Source organism: Phalacrocorax carbo, chromosome 4 (assembly GCF_963921805.1).
Source record: "Phalacrocorax carbo chromosome 4, bPhaCar2.1, whole genome shotgun sequence".
NCBI lineage: Eukaryota > Metazoa > Chordata > Aves > Suliformes > Phalacrocoracidae > Phalacrocorax > Phalacrocorax carbo.
Window position 1 is genome coordinate 65676507 of NC_087516.1, and position 19112 is coordinate 65695618.

Here is a 19112-nt window from a genome sequence, read left to right on the forward strand (position 1 = left end):
GCCATACAAATACATCAAATATAGCTGTAAACCCTAGCACAGTAAGCTTTCTAGAACACAAAATAAAGATGCTACAGGTGGGCTATGAGCATCAGGTATAAATAAAGTCATCAAAGTATTGATTTGTCATGTCTTAGACATTCATTACTTAGTAACAAAACCCTGTGACGGTGGCCCCTGGAAGACTCACCAATATGCAGAGAGAGCTTTCCATGCATGGGGCCATGTAAAAGAACAAAATTATCATTCCTTGTGCTAGCCCCTTGCTGGAAATTAATAACTTAAAGAAAAAAAACAGTCTTCCTCTGCTAGTGGTTATTCGTAAGCTGCTGCAGGATTGTGAAATTATTCTTTTATTCTAAATAATAAATGTTACACGAAGACGCAGAATTTGGTTTCTTTCAATCCTTGTAGAAAACTACTGCATAATCAAAGCTGTTATTGAACACAGCCATGGCCCTGATTTCCCTGTCTTAAAATTAGCTTAAGAAAGAAACCTACTACTTTGATATTGCTAGCAGTAAAACAAAATTCAAAACAAGTGGGCAAGTTAAAATCTAAGTATATCAGAGGATGAGGGTAATCCAGAGAACCTTCTGCATTAGTCTTCAATAATCAGCAATGGGAAAGTCCTATCCTAAAACAGTCCTTCACATGTAATAAAAATGGGGTGTTAAATTGAGGTGATGTATGACGAATTGATAAATATGATCAGCACAGATGTTCTGAATCCCTCTATCATTAAGGCAGTTTGAAACATAGACTTCAAGGTACCGCAGGAAACTTTTGTTCAGTTCCTCCAAATACTTGATTCAATAACTAAATAGCCTCGCATCAAAAGCACAGAATTAAATAATCCTTCTCTTTGTAACAAGCTTGTTATAATGATACATTAGTACTTGGGAGCTCTTAGATAATGAAGTGATAAATCAGAAACAGAAAAGCTAAAAATGAATGTAAACCCAAGTATGTGAGATGCTGCAAAATACAGATATTCTATCTGTTGCCAAAATCAAGTGGAGTGAAGAGGACAGCTAATAGCATGTTTCGCTTTGAGACTGGAGGAGATGTGGGAAACCCTAAAGATTACACGCAAGTTACCAGAATTAGGTAAATTAGTTAAAATAACAGACAAAAGAAGAATTGCTGAAGTTAAAACTGTGCCTCTGAAAAATATAGTTATTCTGTAATGGTTATAAAAAAGATGTTATCACAAGTAAACTACTTTCCAAGGTTAGGAACTAATGAGAAAAAATAGGGACAGAGACTTACATACATCTTAACTAGAAGGTAGGGTTAGTCAGATGTCCTGAAGACCAGTCCAAATACTAGCATTTTATAAATTGTCTTTCTGACCAAAAACGAAAACCTTTTTCTTTTCTACTTTTCTACTTTCTGAATTATAATTCTTCTGTCTCTCTTTCTGTTTCTACCAATACCTACTAATATCAAAGACAAAAACATTCATGAATGCGTAGGAAAAATAACTAGGTAAACAGTGATATAGAAAATGTGCATAGGTCCAAATATTCCTGTTAGTCAATAACAGAGAAAAAAGGAGACAAGCCCATTAGAAAAGAAAAAGTAGTCATTATCTAGCATGATGAGAGGACAAAATCAGCTGTAGGCAATATTAAAAATGTATACTTAAATATGAAATATCTCTTGATAGGTCCATATCAGCTGGAATTTAAACATCATTACCAGCTGTTCTTTGCAAACTAGACAGGGACACATCAAGAAGTAAGAAAATAAACTTTGAAAGGTGCCAGAACAGCCATAATGTGGCTTTGTAAGTCTTCTTTTAGAACACTTCTATTATGATCACTTTTATCTCTAAGCAAATCATAGGCAAAATGAAAGAGACTCAGAGAAAAGTACTCAAACTGACCAACAATGCAAAAGATTTCCATTTAAAAGGTGAGACTAAACCCAGAACACTTCATAGGGCGGTCATGCAGTGCTGTATCCCCTGTGAAATTTTAAGTGTTTGCCACTGTCGGTGATTCCAAATGAATGCCACAGTCCCAAAGGGGATGAATTATTCTTTTGACCAGGATGGCTCACTGGAGCCAGCAGGTGATATCTACGAAAGAGGGCAGAGCTTAAGTAAGTGTCCTTGCACATGTAAGACTTCCTGTTCCTCTCCTTCTAACACCTTATAGATCTGGATTTCAATATGTTTTGTATCAACAGGCAGAATAGCCACTTTCCGTTGGATTGAAACTTGAACTTGATTCAAACCATCTCACTCCTCTTTTGTGCCCCTCCAGAGTGTGTAATTCCACTTATCATCCTTTCCATCATCAACTTCTGGGATTTCTGCTACCCGAGAGTATTTCCAAACAGATCGATTCCAAATGCTAAGGGACAAGATCTAGATCGTACCGCATTTTGACATTGTTTGGCCTCTTTAAAAAAAAAATTGGTGATTTTATTTTTTAGTATGAGTCAAGAGTGTTTGATGGTATGGTAGAAGAATAGCATTTATGAAAGCCTAGCCCTTTTGAAGACTTTAATTACTATTGAAATGGAAACTCGGAAACACACGGTATTAGACTAATCTGCATCGAGATACTCAGTTCTGATGGGTTATAGATATACTCTGCAGCTACTACTGGAAACTCTCTGTAGAATAAGCCAATTTTGTTGGTGCATGCTCTCACCAACCCAGGTGGGCCATACGATTTCTTTCTGTTCAGAAAGTTACTATCCCTTAAGTCGTTCGAGGGAATGGAAAGCCAGAATTAATGTCTAATTATGTTTAGTTTAGCCAGAGCATGCAAAATTCTTATCTCATTTACCAACCCACATGCAGTTACTATTCCCATAAGAGACACTAAAGAGAAATTAGAGCTCTTTGCGAATACCAGTCTAGAGAGTTTCACTTTACAGAAGTACTTCACAAAAACTCCTTTGTAACCACGATGGAAAAACCTGAGGATTTTTTTCAATCACATCACAGCTCGCTGACTGTAAAAGTTTTTGTTTTGGTTTGGGATTTTTTCCCCTTTTTCTTAGCCTTTCTAGCATTGGCCATTAAGGAGTTCTCACTTTTTATCGCTTTATAAGGAAAAAACAGCTCGGTTTATCTTTTGCTTATTTTCTGGAGCCTGCAGGAAGCCTCTGCCATCCGAAAGAAAGTCATACATAATCGAGCAGCTTCAGCCCAGTAAGCCAGTCTTTCCCAATTCATCAGTCAAAGTGTTATGCAAGTGGCCCCCTAAATTGATAAATTCCCACAGTGCCTGTTGACCCAGCTGCCAAGTGCTCATGCAGCAGGTGTTGTTTTCATGACCACCCTGACAGTAATACAAACTGTTTAGCAGTTGCATTGACCTCTTAGCTATTAACATTGATACAGGCTTCACTAGGGACTAGTTTTCAAACATGACAGAATTTCTTAAGACTAGAGGTCATGAACAAGTATACCATATAAGAATAAATTTGATCTGCTGCTGAGTTTAAATCTTAAAAGCCGTGAGTTTTTTCCACATTATTCTCATGTAGTAAATCTGGAGACAAGTAACGAGCTTTTGGCATCTCTCCCAGGACTAAAGGTATACTTTTTAATTTTAGAAGCTGTACCTGAAGAGATGCTATATTTATTCTATGACAAACAGTAAATTTAGTCTATGACAAGTAGTGAAACAAAATTATTTTTTCTTGACATTTTCCCTTATTAAGGGAAAAAACCAAACAGCTAATGCTGAAATTTTGGTGATATCCTTAAGCATCATTCTAATATCTAATATCTTGTGTGCAGTTAATTGAAGCATAACATTCTTTCTATATATTTTGTACCACAATCAGGATCTCTACAGCCGCATCTCCTGTTCGAATTTGACCTGGGTTTTTTCTCACTTTAGTGGGAAAGTAAAGATTTTTGATATTGTGTCAAAGGCACGATGGCAGACTTGCTTTCTGTTCAGTATCACTGTATTACTGCTGAATATGACTCTCCAGCTGCATTGATTTAGGTATGTCTGAGTTACCAGCTAGTGCATAGAGCAACTAAATCACTCTGTGTGCTTAGTGAAACTGTGATGAGATGCACTACAGAAAGCATGAAACCCTAAGCAGTTCCAGGATGAGTTTTAATCTATTAAAGCATGTTAGACTTTTATATGCCTCTAAACTAACAGCAGAGGCTACTTTCTCATACCAGCTACAGCAATGCTGCAAAAATTATTTTACACATCGTAGAGTCGGGAATTCCCAGCTCACTGCACACGTCAGTGAAGGGACCTAGCGAGGGCCCCAGCCCCCAGTACAACTTTTCCTCCATGTTCCATACATTTAGAGTTGTTACACAGTTCCATGAAAGCATGTTTTAACAAGCAAGATATACTGTACTGTACTGTATATATGAACAGCTCTTTAAGATAACTAGAATTCTACAGACCATATAAATAGTCATTATCAGCTACATTTTTGGCTGACTTTCTGTGGACCAAACAGTGCTTACTGTAAGAGTAATCAAGCTGTACCCTTTAGAGTTTTATAGATTGAGGGAGACAAGGGAAAAAAATCTCTCCGGCCCACAGCGTGGCTCCATCAATTCCCCTCCATTTTCCACATCAAGAGACACGGCGAAGCACTAGTTATATAAACAAAATCATAAGCTTGTCTAAGTGCTGGAAAGATCAAGTCCCAATAGTCAGTTTCAAGACTTATGTTATCTTTGTGAGATTCAGTTCAACTTATGCTGAGCCTGAAAATTTCCACCCCTTTAAAGCCTTAAGAATGCAAAGCGTAAGTATTGTGGGGCAGACACTTTCTCTTGATACGTGTCAGTACCATATCAAATCCTGAGAAAGAAGTGCAGCTTTTCCCATAGTACAACTAAGGAAATCCAGTAATTCTTCTCACACGCAAGAAGGATTCTGCTGCAGCTGCATTTGTATTCCTCTTCCCCTAAGGCATGCTGCCAACCAGAATTTTTTCCATCTTTGTTTCTACTCCACCCCACCATTAATAAATATTATCCAAGGCTGATGAGCACAAGTTATTGATTGATGGTAGAATAAAAGGCAAGGTTATAGTCACAAGTACCAAGAGCACTAGAAACTTTTAAATCATAAAAGACACCCGCCATGCTTTGCTGGATACAAAACCCTATGATGACTACCTCCCTAATTAAATGCAATTAAAAAAAGAACCTTATATTCCAGGGCTATCACAGATAAATACATCTATTAATAAAAGAAATCGATATCTTCACAAATAAAATATCTCTGTGACTTACGAGGTCATTCTTTGCTGAAGATATGCCACTGGAGCTCTTTTCCAAGAGATGCTCCAGGAGCCTGAGGTTATGCTTCCTGCTAAACGCAGTACTGTACTTGTGTTTGAGCAAGAAAAAGAGAAGACTCCTCTTTAAAGTAACTTAAAAGAAATGGGCTTTAACAGAGATAGATGAAGAAAGAATGAGGTCTCCTATGCATTGGCTATAAAGAAATCAACTCAAATTTAGATTTTTTTTTTTCCAGGGGTAGGAATTAGAACACAGATCTTTTTACTTTAAATCTGAACAAGTCTCCACTGCAAATCATACCATTTTGTAGAACTGTTTCCAGAACAGCATTGCCTGTGAATCTCACACATAATTTTTAAGTGTAGGAACTTTCTTAACCAGATCATATGTAATGCGCTCATTACTACAGAACTGGAATTCCTTACAGGTCAAAAAAATAATGCCTTATATTTAAAAGACAGCTGTGGAAATATGTAAACACAAAACCTGAAAGGGTTTCAAATATGCTGCACGAAAGGTGTCAAAACATGTTTCAAAGCCCTTAAATAATACAGGACCTCAAGTCTGATTCTCGGGAGTGCTTTTAAAATCAGAACTTGGTGCTACACTAAAGACGCATCTACACATTCTTTCTGTCTTTAACATCTTTGGGGAACCAGTTCTTCTGTACGGATGTTTAAATAATCATGGTAGCAATTAAGACGTAGCAGAGAAAGTGCTGTGGTGAAACAAACCAGTGAGCCTGTGCTCTATTACTGTTTCAAAGAAAAATGCAAGAAGCCCTGTAATGTACCATTAACAAGCTGCGTGCCAGAATGGGGGGCGGGGGGAGGAATGTAAGTCCAGTCAGCTAGTGAGGGACTTCTGTGACATTAGGTATGAGGGCTTATTTTTCTTAAAAATTTTTTACCCTATCTAATATTACTTTGAATGGCCCCATTGTGCATAGAAATATCTTTTTAAAATCCAACCAGAACATGGGCTTCATTGATATCTTAGAAGCCATGAGTTCAGCTAGTTAATTTTGTTTTCTTTAGCTTAATTTTGTCTTCTGATATTGACATGGGAGATAAACAAGAATGCCCAATTTTCCTCCCCTTTTTTTCTTCCCTGTTCTCTGCACCTCCATCATACCCCTTCTTTCTCAGGCTACGAAGACTATCCGTTTCTCCACACAGGGGTATCAATCTAGGATTTTAATATTTGACAGGGAATCAGAGCACAAGTTGCTATTCCAGCGATTTGCAAATAATCGGGGGTTTAATACTGATGTCAGTATAATGAACAATGTTATTTTCTATTCTAGTCTATCGCATATAATTTTGGTTTGGTCTGTTTGGAATCTAGCTGGACACTTAGCCAAGGTTCCTCTGAGCTCTCCACAAAACTACTAGAATCTTTGTCCTGCAAATTTCAACCCTAGAAATGTATGGCAGTAGTTCAAATTATTTCCTTGAGAATGAATAATTATGTATTTGTCATTAATTTACCATTATGCTCCCATGCAATTACTTGTTCAGATCTCTTGGGAGATCCTGACATTCTTTTCTCAACTTATTCCTGTGCAATCAAGCCCACAGCAGAGACAAAACATGGTGTCTATACTGGGAACCTGTAGCCTTGTGATGATCCTATCAGTCTCTAGCTGCTGAACTCAGACAGCAAATAAAATAAGCGGTCAGCACGACGACATCCAGCTATATTTAAAAAAAAACCCAAACAATAAACATCTAAAAAAATGTTGGAAGTCGTATCAACAGTTAGGGCGTGCTTAAGTTAAAACACTTAAGTGTTTTACACACTTAACACTACAGAAGGAACACTACAGTTCCTTCTTTGTTAAGGAAGATAATGCTGCGCTTATGTAAATAAAAAAGGCTACTGGACATCCAAAATATTTTGTTGAAACTGACAGGAAAAAATTGCATTAGGTAAGACTTGACACCAAAAAGCCCAACAAAAAAACAGTATCAGAAATATTTTAAGTCAGCTGAGCTAGAATTTCCTTCATGCATACATTTTGCAGAATCACCCACAGAATGGCTGAGGCTGGAAGGGACCTCTGGAGGGCATCTGGTCCAAACACCCCTGCTCAAGCTGGGTCACCTAGAGCCAGTTGCCCACGACCATGTCCAGACAGTGGTTGAACCTCTCCAAAATGGAGACTCCACAGCCTCTATGGGCAACCTGCGCCAGGGCTTGGTCACTCTCATAGTGAAAAAGTCTTTCCTGGTGTTCACATGCTTAAATAAGCATCTGGGATACATAATCCAAATATGATTTCATGAAAATTTGGAAATAAAAAATCTGCAATGTCAAACTGAATACATAGAGGTAATACTTTTGCAAAATTATTACGCATGTCATAATGTGTGACATAAAACATGCTGTTCAGATTACTCTTCCCAGCATACAATTGGAAATATAAATCATCTAGAAAAGCAAAAAGACACCATCAGATTCTGGACTGAACTATACGACTGTTTGCACTCTCTGAAGAGAAGCCACACAATCAGTACAATTTAGCACATCTAATAATCATATTACCTAGAGATATGTGCAGCCTGCGATAAGCTCTTCAGCAAGCTGGTTTTGCCAGGTTCAAGCTTCAAGAATTCTCAAGGACTATTATTTAATCTTGTAGAAGATCTCTGAAGGCAGTTATATGAAAGAACAGCAAAGCACACTGTATTTTTCTGTAATGTAACATATCATCTCTATGTTTACTGGTGTTTTTGAGAAAAAAGTAATCCCCTTAGAACATAGATTTCTCCCACTGATAATACCATAAAAGAGAATCAGGCCTTTAATAAAAAAAACAAAGTTTTTCTCCTTGACCCCAATTTTTAACTGCTTGGTTTGTTGTTTTTATTTTTCAGGCCTTTAATCCCTGAAGAATGCAAAAGAACAGCTCAGTCTGCACAGATACTGACATCTGAATGCTCAAGGCATTGTCGGAACGGGCACTGCACTCCCACAGGAAAATGCTGCTGTAATCAAGGCTGGGAAGGAGAGTTCTGCAGAACGGGTTTGTATATAGATTCATAGCACCAAGTGAAAAAAGCAGTGACGTCATCATTTGCTTTTCATTATTTGCTGAGAGAAGTTTTCAATATATGGCATTGACCATCTGTTCTAAGACAACGTTAAAGAAGTACTGATCTCACGAATGTGGGAGGACAATAAGTCTTTAGATGAGTGCAACAGTTAATACATCTAATGCAGTGGGAACCATTATAGAATGCAATTCATAGCATAAATATGACAGACAACAGTGTTCTTATTTTTCACCAAAATTTTAAAATGAAAGGAAGTGCAATCAATACATGTTCTCTGTTTGCACATTCAGCTTCCACCTGCAGTATTATCATTGTCAGTGTCAAACAGTAGTACCTTGTCAGGAAAGATGATAAATCAGACCTGCAGGTCACTATTGCATATTTTGCACTTTGCTAATGTAATGCAAATACTTTAGTTTTGGTAGATTCTTACTTTTGATCCCACAAAATAAAATGGCTCATTTGTTAAAGAGAATTCTCTGTACAGCTTATCAGAAAGCCCCTAATAATCAGAACATTATTGTAATCCATTATTAATGACAGTGCTTTTATTGAGTCCTATCTTGTTGCCATAGTGTATCATCTTTTAAGTCACTTGAAAAAGTGTCTGTGATCAAACTAGACGTTGGGTATGCCACCAAAGGCGTGAGATGAGTGAACCTGGAGCGCCACAGCCGTGCTATCGCTGTCTCACAGAGGCTGTGGTTATGTCTGAGCTATATAACTCTGGCCTATGCAGACCTTCCAGAGCAAGCCTGGGTACCAGGAGGTGTTATCGGTCTATCAGCATGGTCTTCTGACTGAGTGTATTTGCTCAGCGAGTTTGACCAGATGCCTATACAAAGAGATGAGGTTAACGTAATGGCAGTAGAACCCAAAAGAGGAAAAGAATCACAGAGTAAGACATAGCAAGGATCACATGATGGTCAAGGGATAATTCAGGCTGGAACTGCACTCAGGAGGGCCCTGCTGAAGCAGGGTCAGCTACGAGGTCCTTATAGCCTGGGGTGTGAATTTCAGCAACCTCCAGGATTTTAACGATAAGCAGGAGTGACTTAATTTGGACTGAAATGAAATTAATGAAATCACTAATAATATATCTTACTGGCAAGATTCATGAGCTGACCATCATACAGCTATGCAAAAAAACAAGTGGGAGAAATGGATAAGGTTATCTGGTTAAATAACCCAACTTCAACTGTCCGCACTTGTCAGTCAGAGATTTCCTACATTTAGAGAATGAGGCCCATTCTACAGCCCTTCTTCAAGTGGAACTTAAAGTAAAAAGCATCTCCAGTGTAAACATAAACAGGTCTTGAATAATCTGTTTTGTTTAAAAAACTACAGCTCTGTGATAGGTGATAATGTGATAGATGCAACGTACAAGAAAGCCTCAGAAAATATGTAGACCCAGGATCTTTCTTCCCTGTATCCCATGCAGCACTTAACAGAGATGTTCTAGGCTGGACCTCAAGCTACTGTTATAATTTAAATTAGCAAAATTACCTCACGAGGCATAAGAAACTCACAAATAAAATCAAGAAGCTGATTAAACCAGAACTCTGTAAGTAAATCCTCAGGCATCTGCTGAAGAGAGAGGGAAAGACTTTTGAAACTTAACTAACTGATAAAAGCTGTTGAAAAAAATACTCTGGTTCTTTTTTTTTCTAAAGGGAATTCAATTTTGTTCCAAGCATAAGTGACTTAAGAGCCAAAGGAGTACATCTCTGTGGTCAGCTGTAGTCTGCTCTGCTAAGGAAAGCGTGTAGTGCAGAACTCTGCATGTACAGAGGAGTTTACCTGAGATTCTTGCTAGCTTGGAGATGGGTGGGTGCTAAAATGTCTCACCAACTTCAGGACTTTTTTGGGTTGCTAGCATAAGGAATGGGATGAGGTAGACCACCATTTAAAGATTTAGATGTGCTGTGCGTCTTGTTTTCAAGTGATAAGACATGGGGAGCCTAAAGTCTTTTGAGATGGGTCTTCTCTGCACTCTGAAATCAAGCCTGAATATGGGAATTGGACGTTTTCAAAAATCTGCTATTTGATATTCGCAGTCTGTCCTGGGTGACGTCCTCTCAGGCACACAAAATTACTTCCTCTCCCTAACATTCAAAAACTTTAAGAAATACAGTTTCAAAACTTCGAATATTTTGTCCTTTCTATTTTGTTTTTACTTTATGTGCTTTATCGATATAAGTTTAGAAAAGCTCTTAATGAATGGGTACTGTATCTTTTTGGTTTGTGATGTCCTAAACAAATTAGAAAATCGCTGTTTTTCTCCCCACAGCAAAATGTGACCCAGCCTGTCGACATGGAGGTGTCTGCGTAAGGCCTAATAAATGCTTATGTAAAAAAGGCTATCTCGGCCCCCAGTGTGAACAAGTGGATAGAAACATCCGAAGAGTGACAAGGGCAGGTATTCTTGATCAGATCCTAGACATGACATCCTATTTGCTGGATCTAACCAGCTATATTGTATAGTTTCTGGGACTATTTGGAAACTACACTTTCAACGGGCATTTGTTTTCAATCCTGTCATTTTCAAAAGACTGTTATCCTGCAACAAATACCGGTGATTCGATTTACTTTATTAATTTAAGTATAATATCCACAAATGTGCAGATAAATTCTTTGTGTGTGTGTAAATATTTCTCTACGTCCCCACAGACGTACCAATATCCAATACGTGCACACATACACACGCACGCGCTATCACAAATACGGTTTTACAGCTAGTGGAATTTTTTTTATATTTATTTCGTCATGAGAAATAGTTTACAAAGTAATTCCACTGTAAACCACCTTTTCGTCAAAGGACTTTCGAGATGTCTTAATGGATTCTTTGACGCCCCAGAAATCTCGTGACTATACCTATCTGACTATAGCAATAAGAGAGCAGTTTTCAAACATCGCCGTATAAACCGCTGGACTTAATAAAATCCAGTTGTAACAGTTTCTAAGGTGAACTGAACTACATCATGAGACAGTATTTCAGAACTCCTTAATGCATTCCTATCTAGGCAATTCATTGTAAGACTGTAACCTTCACCTTCATCAATGTAACTCTATTACAGAATGTTACGCATTTCTTTATCTAGCATAGATGCAAAAATCTGGTTATTGCAGCTTAATATCAAGATTGTTTCAAGTGTTTAATAATTAAATTATATTCGCATATTTCAAAACCAGTCATCCTAGAAGGTCTGCTTTTTATCATATATTTTATTTAACGATGGGCACTGGGTTCATGATACATATTTATATTATTTTATTTTATTTTTATAATATAGACATCACCTAGATGAGACAGCTTTACCATGTCCTGTAAAATACTAAAGTTACATTTTTCACCATCTTAATTGGAAAGACGGGGAAAGAGAGACCAAACACACTCTCTAATGTGTTGTGGATCTAATCTAGAAATGTATCCTTGTGTCAACTTGTATTCATTTACGACGGATGAAAAAACCAACTGCCAACCAATCATAATAAAATTCCAGCATATGTTAAAAGTGTTCATAAAGTGATTTTCACTGTAACAGGACGGGCCAGATTATACACGAGTAGACTGCTGCCGATTTCACACTGAACGGAACGTCCCTGGACGAGAGCTCACATGAGCACGTGTTGGCTGTGTAAGATGTCACTTGTACAAAACGTATAACGATTCTCGCCAAATGCGGTTCTAAATGTAAATATTCCTTGAAGAGCTAACATAAAATTGAGTCTTTGTAAATGTATCAATAAATATGGTGTACATGCTATAGTCAGGTTTTCTAAAGTATTAATAGTCTAATTAGATGTATCTTCAGAACTGGTGCCCTCTTACCTTCAGCTTTAGGACGTTATTGGCCATTTCTTTGCTCACTACTTACGGACTATCAGATTTCCTTTGCACTACCTGGCTTTTATAAAATCTTGCCTATGAAAAGAAAGCAGAGTAGCCACAGTGTGCACATCCTGTGGTTCTTAGAAGCAGCTCCTCCTGGTGAACGATTTACAACACTTTAGGCAATAAGATCTAAAATACTTTAGCCATACTACTCTCCAGTAGCAAAATTACCTCTCCGGGGCAGTGACATGCAACAAAATTTTTCTTCACAGACAGTTGTCAGTCTTCATTTACTAAGTATAAAATCTGAAAGTACAGCATGACTGATACTTGCATTGCTCTGTCTTATGCATTCCAGTTCAGAGGAACAGAAAATTACATTTGCCTTCCATATATGTTTGCCTGGGTTTCAAGTGACCTCACGCAAAATGGAAATTGGTTGAGAAATCTTGGTTAAGTGCTCAGCTAACAATGGTCTGCATTAAAAAGTGCCTGCATAATTTTGCACAATGTAGATTCAACTGACAGTCCATTGAAAGACATCTCGGGATTAAATGAGCATGAAGACCAAATTGCCCTCTCACCCCAGAAAAGGGTGGTCCCTTATAGTCACACGAACACTTCATTGGCTAAGCAGTGTGACCAATCTTAAAATGAACCCTGCGGTAGCATCTGTAGGTTAATAGCAGCTCTTTGTCTCCGCTGCTTTCTGCCTTTAGTCTTTTCCCTGAATTCCATCACAAAAAGTTTTACAATTAAAAAATGTCCTGACAACCATTTTTGTAAATTGACCTTAGCATCTAATCTTTCCTTATTCAACGTGGGTGACAAAAACGTGAACTTCTCATGAATGAGCCAGCTGTCTAAATCTGTCAAATAGCGCAGTTTTATTACACTCTTCATAATCAGCAAAGCAAGAAAGTTGCTGAAGTGTTTTAGCAACATTTAAATATCTGACAGAGATAACAGCTTTAACACTTTCTTTAAGGAAATATATTTAAAAACAAACCCAACTTGAAATCCACTGTGATGCATTATTTTCAACAACCAGCTGGGGAGATGTGATAGTTCTTTTCTTACTGCTTAGTTCCTGGAGACAAAATATACCGCAGATGGTACCTAAATTGAAGATCCCCAGTAATATATATGCCACAGTCATGTAGAGGAGGGAAAACAACAATTTTAGAGTCTTGACCTTAATAATAAAGACAATTTAGTTCACTAGTGAAATCAGAAAATAAAACTCTAGTAAAATCTAAGAATGAAATCCAGGTCTCATTCAAATCATTGGCAAAAAACTCACATCAGCTGTGCTGCACCCAGAAAATCACTTTTAAAATTTAAGCAACATACTTGAGTTTATTTTATTAAAAAAAAAAAAATTCTGTTTGAGTCATTCCAGCAAAACTAAGAAATAATCTAGGTGAAGATTAGAGGGAGAGTGGAGCTAGTTTGTGGAAAGTGTTTTTGCTTCATTTTTAAATCATCTTTTCTATCATGTGAAAGCAAGCGTCTGCATTAAGCCCACATGGGTACATAGGAAGTCCCAGTGGAAAAGAAGTATTCTCAAAAAAAAAAAAAAAAAAAAGACACAAAAAATCCTAGCTGCTTATTTATCAAAAGAAATTATACTATTAAAAAGAGTGAGCAAACCCCAGACCTAGCCACCCAAGATGCTAATATAAAAAGGGCAACTGCAGTAATTGCCCTGAGAATTGGCATACAAAAAAAAAAAAAAAAAGGGGTCTGTAGAAAGCCCGTTGCCAGTTAGGTCATTCTGCAGCCATTCTCACACAACCTCCGAGAGTGTCCCAGAATAAAACTGAGCTTATAAATGAAACTAGATAAATGAGGCAATTAGATAAGGGCCTCCAGAAGGGATTTTATGTATGTGTTCAAGTTGTCTCTGTCTCTGTCTCTCTCTCTCCTAATCTTTTATTCCATTCATTTCTTCCTTTATTCAGAGATACTGCCTCTCTGTTCCCAACACATTGTACATTTCAAGCATTCTTTGAGGCTTTCTACTGTTAAAAGAGAACAAACATACCTGTTGCAAGAAACATAACTCTGTTCCTGATGTCTGCTAGTTTTCAACCCTCATTTTATTATTTTGGGACAGAAAAACTTCATCTTTCTCTTTTTAAATGCCACTGATCAGAAAGAAGGCATATTATTGCAATATAGGGAGAAACGTCTTTACTCCATAGATAAGTAGGGAGACAAAAAGATGTTATGTAAAATCAGCTCCAAATTGTTGCGCACCATTTCAGAAAAACACTAAACTCATTTTTCTAATGCATCCAGCAAGAAATATTAACTCAACCCCCCCCCCTCAAGAAAATAAATTTCTTCCATTAACAGTTAGGGACAAAGATGCAAACCCTCTGTACCTTTAAATCCTCACAGGTTATTCTATTCCATGCAAAGTGCTATGTTAGGTATAAATAAGAGTGTAAATTCTATATCACCAACATGAGACGTCTGTTTATCTCCTTCTTTCATTCACTTCTTGACATTTTGGCTTTGCAGCTCCTTCCTTTCTTGAACCACAGCAAACGTCAGTAATCTCTGGTTGCTGCAGGTGATGCTTATTATTTTTGAAACTGCCTAACAGAAGTGTGCATCAAAGTGGCTTCCCAGCAGGCTGAGGTTTTTATCTTTTGATCATTCCACAGATCTTTGTTATTTTATAGTGACTTCTAATACTGTAATTTAGCTGGACATTTACAGTTCAGGAGTACCAGCCCCGAGCAGCTCAGCCTCCGGCTGTGAAGCTCAGCCACAGACAGATTGAAGCTGGAGGAAGGGAGAAAGCACTTGGTCACTATACAGTCACTATGCTTATCAGAAAGTTACTGATTTCAATCCAATAATCAGATGCCTCAAGTAAAAAGCAGAATTATATTCCTGGGATTATGAAAATTTGCTTTCTGGTATGGACTTTTCTCTAATTTGGGGTTAGAAATTAGGATCTTTTAATGTAAAATATCAAAAATGGAGATTCTGAAAACACAAACAAGTAATTTCTCACAGGTGTAAAGTCCCATTAAGGTGAAAATAAATATTCATACATGCAATTATACTTGCATCCATGAAATAGGCATTTATAAGATTGGGTCTACATGGAAAAAACAACTCCGAGGACATCCCGCTTTGCTTATTTTTCCTTAATTTTGGAAATCCTTTAAAAGACATTAATGCATTTTCATTTACTATCCTTTAGTTTAACAGTTTAATTAGGAATGCTACCTTGTTGATCTTCTGTCCAACTTAAAAGGTGACCTTTGTCTCTGAACAAATAGAAGGAAGCCATGAAGTAAATAAAACCTAATTCTTCCCATCTTGCAATATTAAAAATTGACCAATAATTTTTTTTGTCATTAAAAAAAATTAACTAAGAATCTCACCGAAAAGGGAACCAACCCTTTAAATTTATTCTAATCCAAATTTGCAGAAAACATGTACCAAAAAATCTCAGTTCTGGCTACAAAAACACAATAAATATTTCCATAAGTAGTTTCAGGGCAAACTGTTGTTAGAAACATTGGAAAAAAAAAAAGACTGTTTTGCTAAAATGCTCATTGTTTTCAACAGCAGAGAAAATCAGTGAAATATGACACATGTACTTTTTAGGATGTAGGTGTGAAACAGCAGAAGCCACCTGAAAGCTTAGTAAGGGATTACTTTAATCTTTGAGGGCCTGACTTCAAGTCCATTGATGTCAACTGAAAATCTCCTATTGACTTCATTAGTTATAGGATTAAGTCCTTAAAAGATATCCACTTAGCTGGCAGAAGATCTTAACTTCAGACATCAGTGCACACATGACCTCTCTGTGTCTGCATCTGCAGTCATTAGACACACCAAGGTCTTCTGCAATAAGACTGCAGATTCAGCCCTGCTTAAAGCTGTATCTGGTCCTCTTGGGGGTCCTTATAGGTATTGCCAACAGTTACAAAAGGGGTCTATTAAATCTGCCAGGCTTCTTGATACTTCTTTAAAGATGTTGAGGAGTGAGCTCACATTTTTTCTCCTTTACACTTACTTATATACGCTTATTTTAAATATGCAAGCATATGCCATTAAGCAGTAAAGTAATTAAAATACCAAGTCTGTGGCTCCATTTTATGAAACAGCGTTAGTAAGACAGGGCCCAAAGTTGCCCCCACAGATGCTTACAAACATCTACAAAAGCTTCCTCAACTTTTTTGAGTCCAGTATTACAAAGGCTGAATTCAGCAGCGTTAGGCACATTTTCAAACCTTTCTTCCTGTATTAAATTGGGATGGTGTAATATTTCAATCAAGACTATATCCTAAACAAAAAATATTGTTGTCACTCGTACTAATAAGACTAGTAAGACCGAAAGCAATAAGAATCCTCAGCACTGAAACAAAAGGCATAAGCCGTTACAAGGTGGGACACGAGCAGGCGTGCTGTAGACACGTGCTAGGCAAAGGAGTAGCCACTCGCCTTTGTACTCATTGATTTCAATTACAACTCTGCACACAGAATTAATCATGCTATAAAATGCACAACATCCAAACAACCTTAGCACAGCAATTAATTCTGCATAGATTTACACTGGGCAGGCTGACTAATCAGCCAGTGTTACTAATGCCTTATCTGGGAAAAGAGAAACATTACTATTTTATGGCACTGTACAAGTGGTTCAACTGACGCATCAGCCTTTTTCCTTCAGTTCACTCACGAGTTATTAATAATTACTAATTTGGTCTTTATATTAGCAAAGGATTATCATGTTGTCCCATAACCCAAAGAAAACTCCCACAGGCTTCCACAGGAAACTTTTCCTGACATTACGCTCTGCAGTTTGATTTGAAAACCAAGTGACACACCTGCTTCCCAGAGCTCTCAGTACTGAAAATATATCATGCTACAGGAATTCACAAAAAAATAATATTCTGGGTTATATACATTTAATGTCTCTACCTATTGTCTACTGTATACATGCTGGCTTCCACGACCAAAAATGGCAGAAATTATTGCTAAGAATCTGCACAAATAGCAAGTTGCATTATGGGAGAAGAGTTTTATTTCTACTGATAAAAAACAACTGTCCATCTGTTATAGATGATCAATAGGGTCCCACATTTCAAATAGCTAAGTTCCTTTTACTGTCTATGAGATTTTCCCATCTATTTTCATTTTGCAATGAGAACACAAGTGAAAAAATATTTAAATTAAAAGTTGCTTAAATTCCCAGGAAATTTCAGAAAGAAGGCACCGCTAAAGCACGTGAATATACTCAGTGGCTGTGTTCACAATATTCTTGGGTGGAAAGAAGGCAGAGAGAGGTGGCTGTTTTGGAGGGGGGTTTTGGGGTTTGTTTGGGGTTTTTTGGGTTTTTTTTTATGTAGGATGCATTTTGCTGTAGGACAAAAAGGTAGTTTGCATCACAAGGCAGTAACAAACAAACCCCATTTTCTGAATGTTCCTAGGAGGAGCTGCTAAAAGGAAAATGTTCTCGGCAGAGTCAAACTAGTGTGCAGAATGAACTTAATTTGTATCAGGATATACTGAGACCAGAAACCATCTGGTATTCAGTCACCAGATGTATCTTGTAGCGATCTCCATTAATACCAGAAGCAGTAACCCTACCCTGTGAATTATCCAGAAATGCTATTAGCTGTCCCCCACAAAATATACTGCAGAATTAAAACTTCAATTCCCTTTTGAGAACAATTAGATTGTAATGGGAGCCAAGCAGAAAAGGAAAAAGAAATAACATTCTTCACTTGAGAACATTACTGTTGTGATATTCCTCTGTTCAATTAGTTTTATTTTATAGTAGCTTTCAGGTACTGTATGTACATTTGAAATGTGGGAAAATAGCTTAGAGAGTATCATTCAAACTATGGTTAAGTATCTTCTATAAATTGTACTGTACTACTAAAGATACGCAGGCACCAATCTAGCAGAGCACTGGAGCGCACGAGTAATTTTAAGCATATGAGTCTCACTGAAGTCATGTGCTTAACGTTATTAATATAATTAAGTGCTTTCTTGGTTTGAGACCTTACAAGTCCTTGCAAGTCTACCTATGTAGACTACATATGCTACATGTGTATTTCTTTTTAGGGGGGACAGCATGGCTGAAGTTCATGAGAAGATAATTCAGTTACTGTCTGTCACAAATTCTGTATAACCTGAAATAACTGCGTCTTTGTGCCTCTACTTTCCATCTGAAAATTAGTGAAATCGATCCTTGTAAAGCGCTTTGAGCTCTTCAAATGAAAAGTGCTCTAAAAGTACAAATTATTATTATATTATTGAACACCATGTATGTATACACACTATTATGTAATATATAATATATGTATAATGCATATAAATTCTAACAAATGTATTTGTGTAATATCTGAGAAATGGAACAGTTGTATCTGGAAGTGATAAATGCATAGAGTTGGATTTATTGTTAATCTGTGGATTTAATGATTTTTCTAGACAAAAGGACGTTTAAGTGTATAATTGCTTTCCTTAATTTAATATATTTATGTAAATGCATGCCTGAAGTTCTGGATAGGTAGTTATTCTGTGTCCCTTAAGCTAATAAAATATATTAAACTTTATCTTACTATATAAGGTACACCTGCTGCTTTAATTTTTTAAATATTTCTGTTATGACTAAATGCATAATTTAAAATTAATGAAATTTTAATTTTAATCAGCTCTTTGATCTTTGCAGTAAAAGCAGAACGCCAGCATTTTATATATTCTTTGAAATGTACACTAGTTTTATTTATATAAATTCTAAGATGCTTTCATAAAATGTGACTGAACACTGCTATTATTTTTGGAATGGGAAGTTTGGTATGGGGTTTCCTGTTTGCTTCTGGATAAATGAGAGTGAAAATTAAGACCTCCGTATTGAAAAGATACCTGGCTTTTTGCAAGCAATACGTGAATGCATATACAGCTTGAACAAGGGGATTTCATG

The 19112-nt window shown here is 37.0% G+C and overlaps 2 protein-coding genes across 6 annotated transcripts in view; one reads left to right on the plus strand and one right to left on the minus strand.

The window, feature by feature from the left end:
* The window catches only part of HHIP (hedgehog interacting protein), a 79254-nt gene extending 60510 nt beyond the window's left edge, over positions 1-18744 (plus strand). Inside the window, exons 12-14 of one of the 3 annotated variants that reach the window (XM_064450259.1) lie at positions 8137-8285; positions 10607-10735; positions 11610-18744. In XM_064450259.1, the coding sequence (XP_064306329.1) occupies positions 8137-8285; positions 10607-10735; positions 11610-11620 (289 nt within the window). In that variant the 3' untranslated portion in view covers positions 11621-18744. Of the gene's footprint in view, positions 1-8136; positions 8286-10606 lie in introns of all 3 variants that reach the window. The other 2 variants (XM_064450260.1, XM_064450258.1) reach the window with 2 other exon arrangements.
* Positions 1-19112, minus strand: part of ANAPC10 (anaphase promoting complex subunit 10) — a 115309-nt gene that overhangs the window by 3864 nt on the left and 92333 nt on the right. The window lies entirely within an intron of this gene.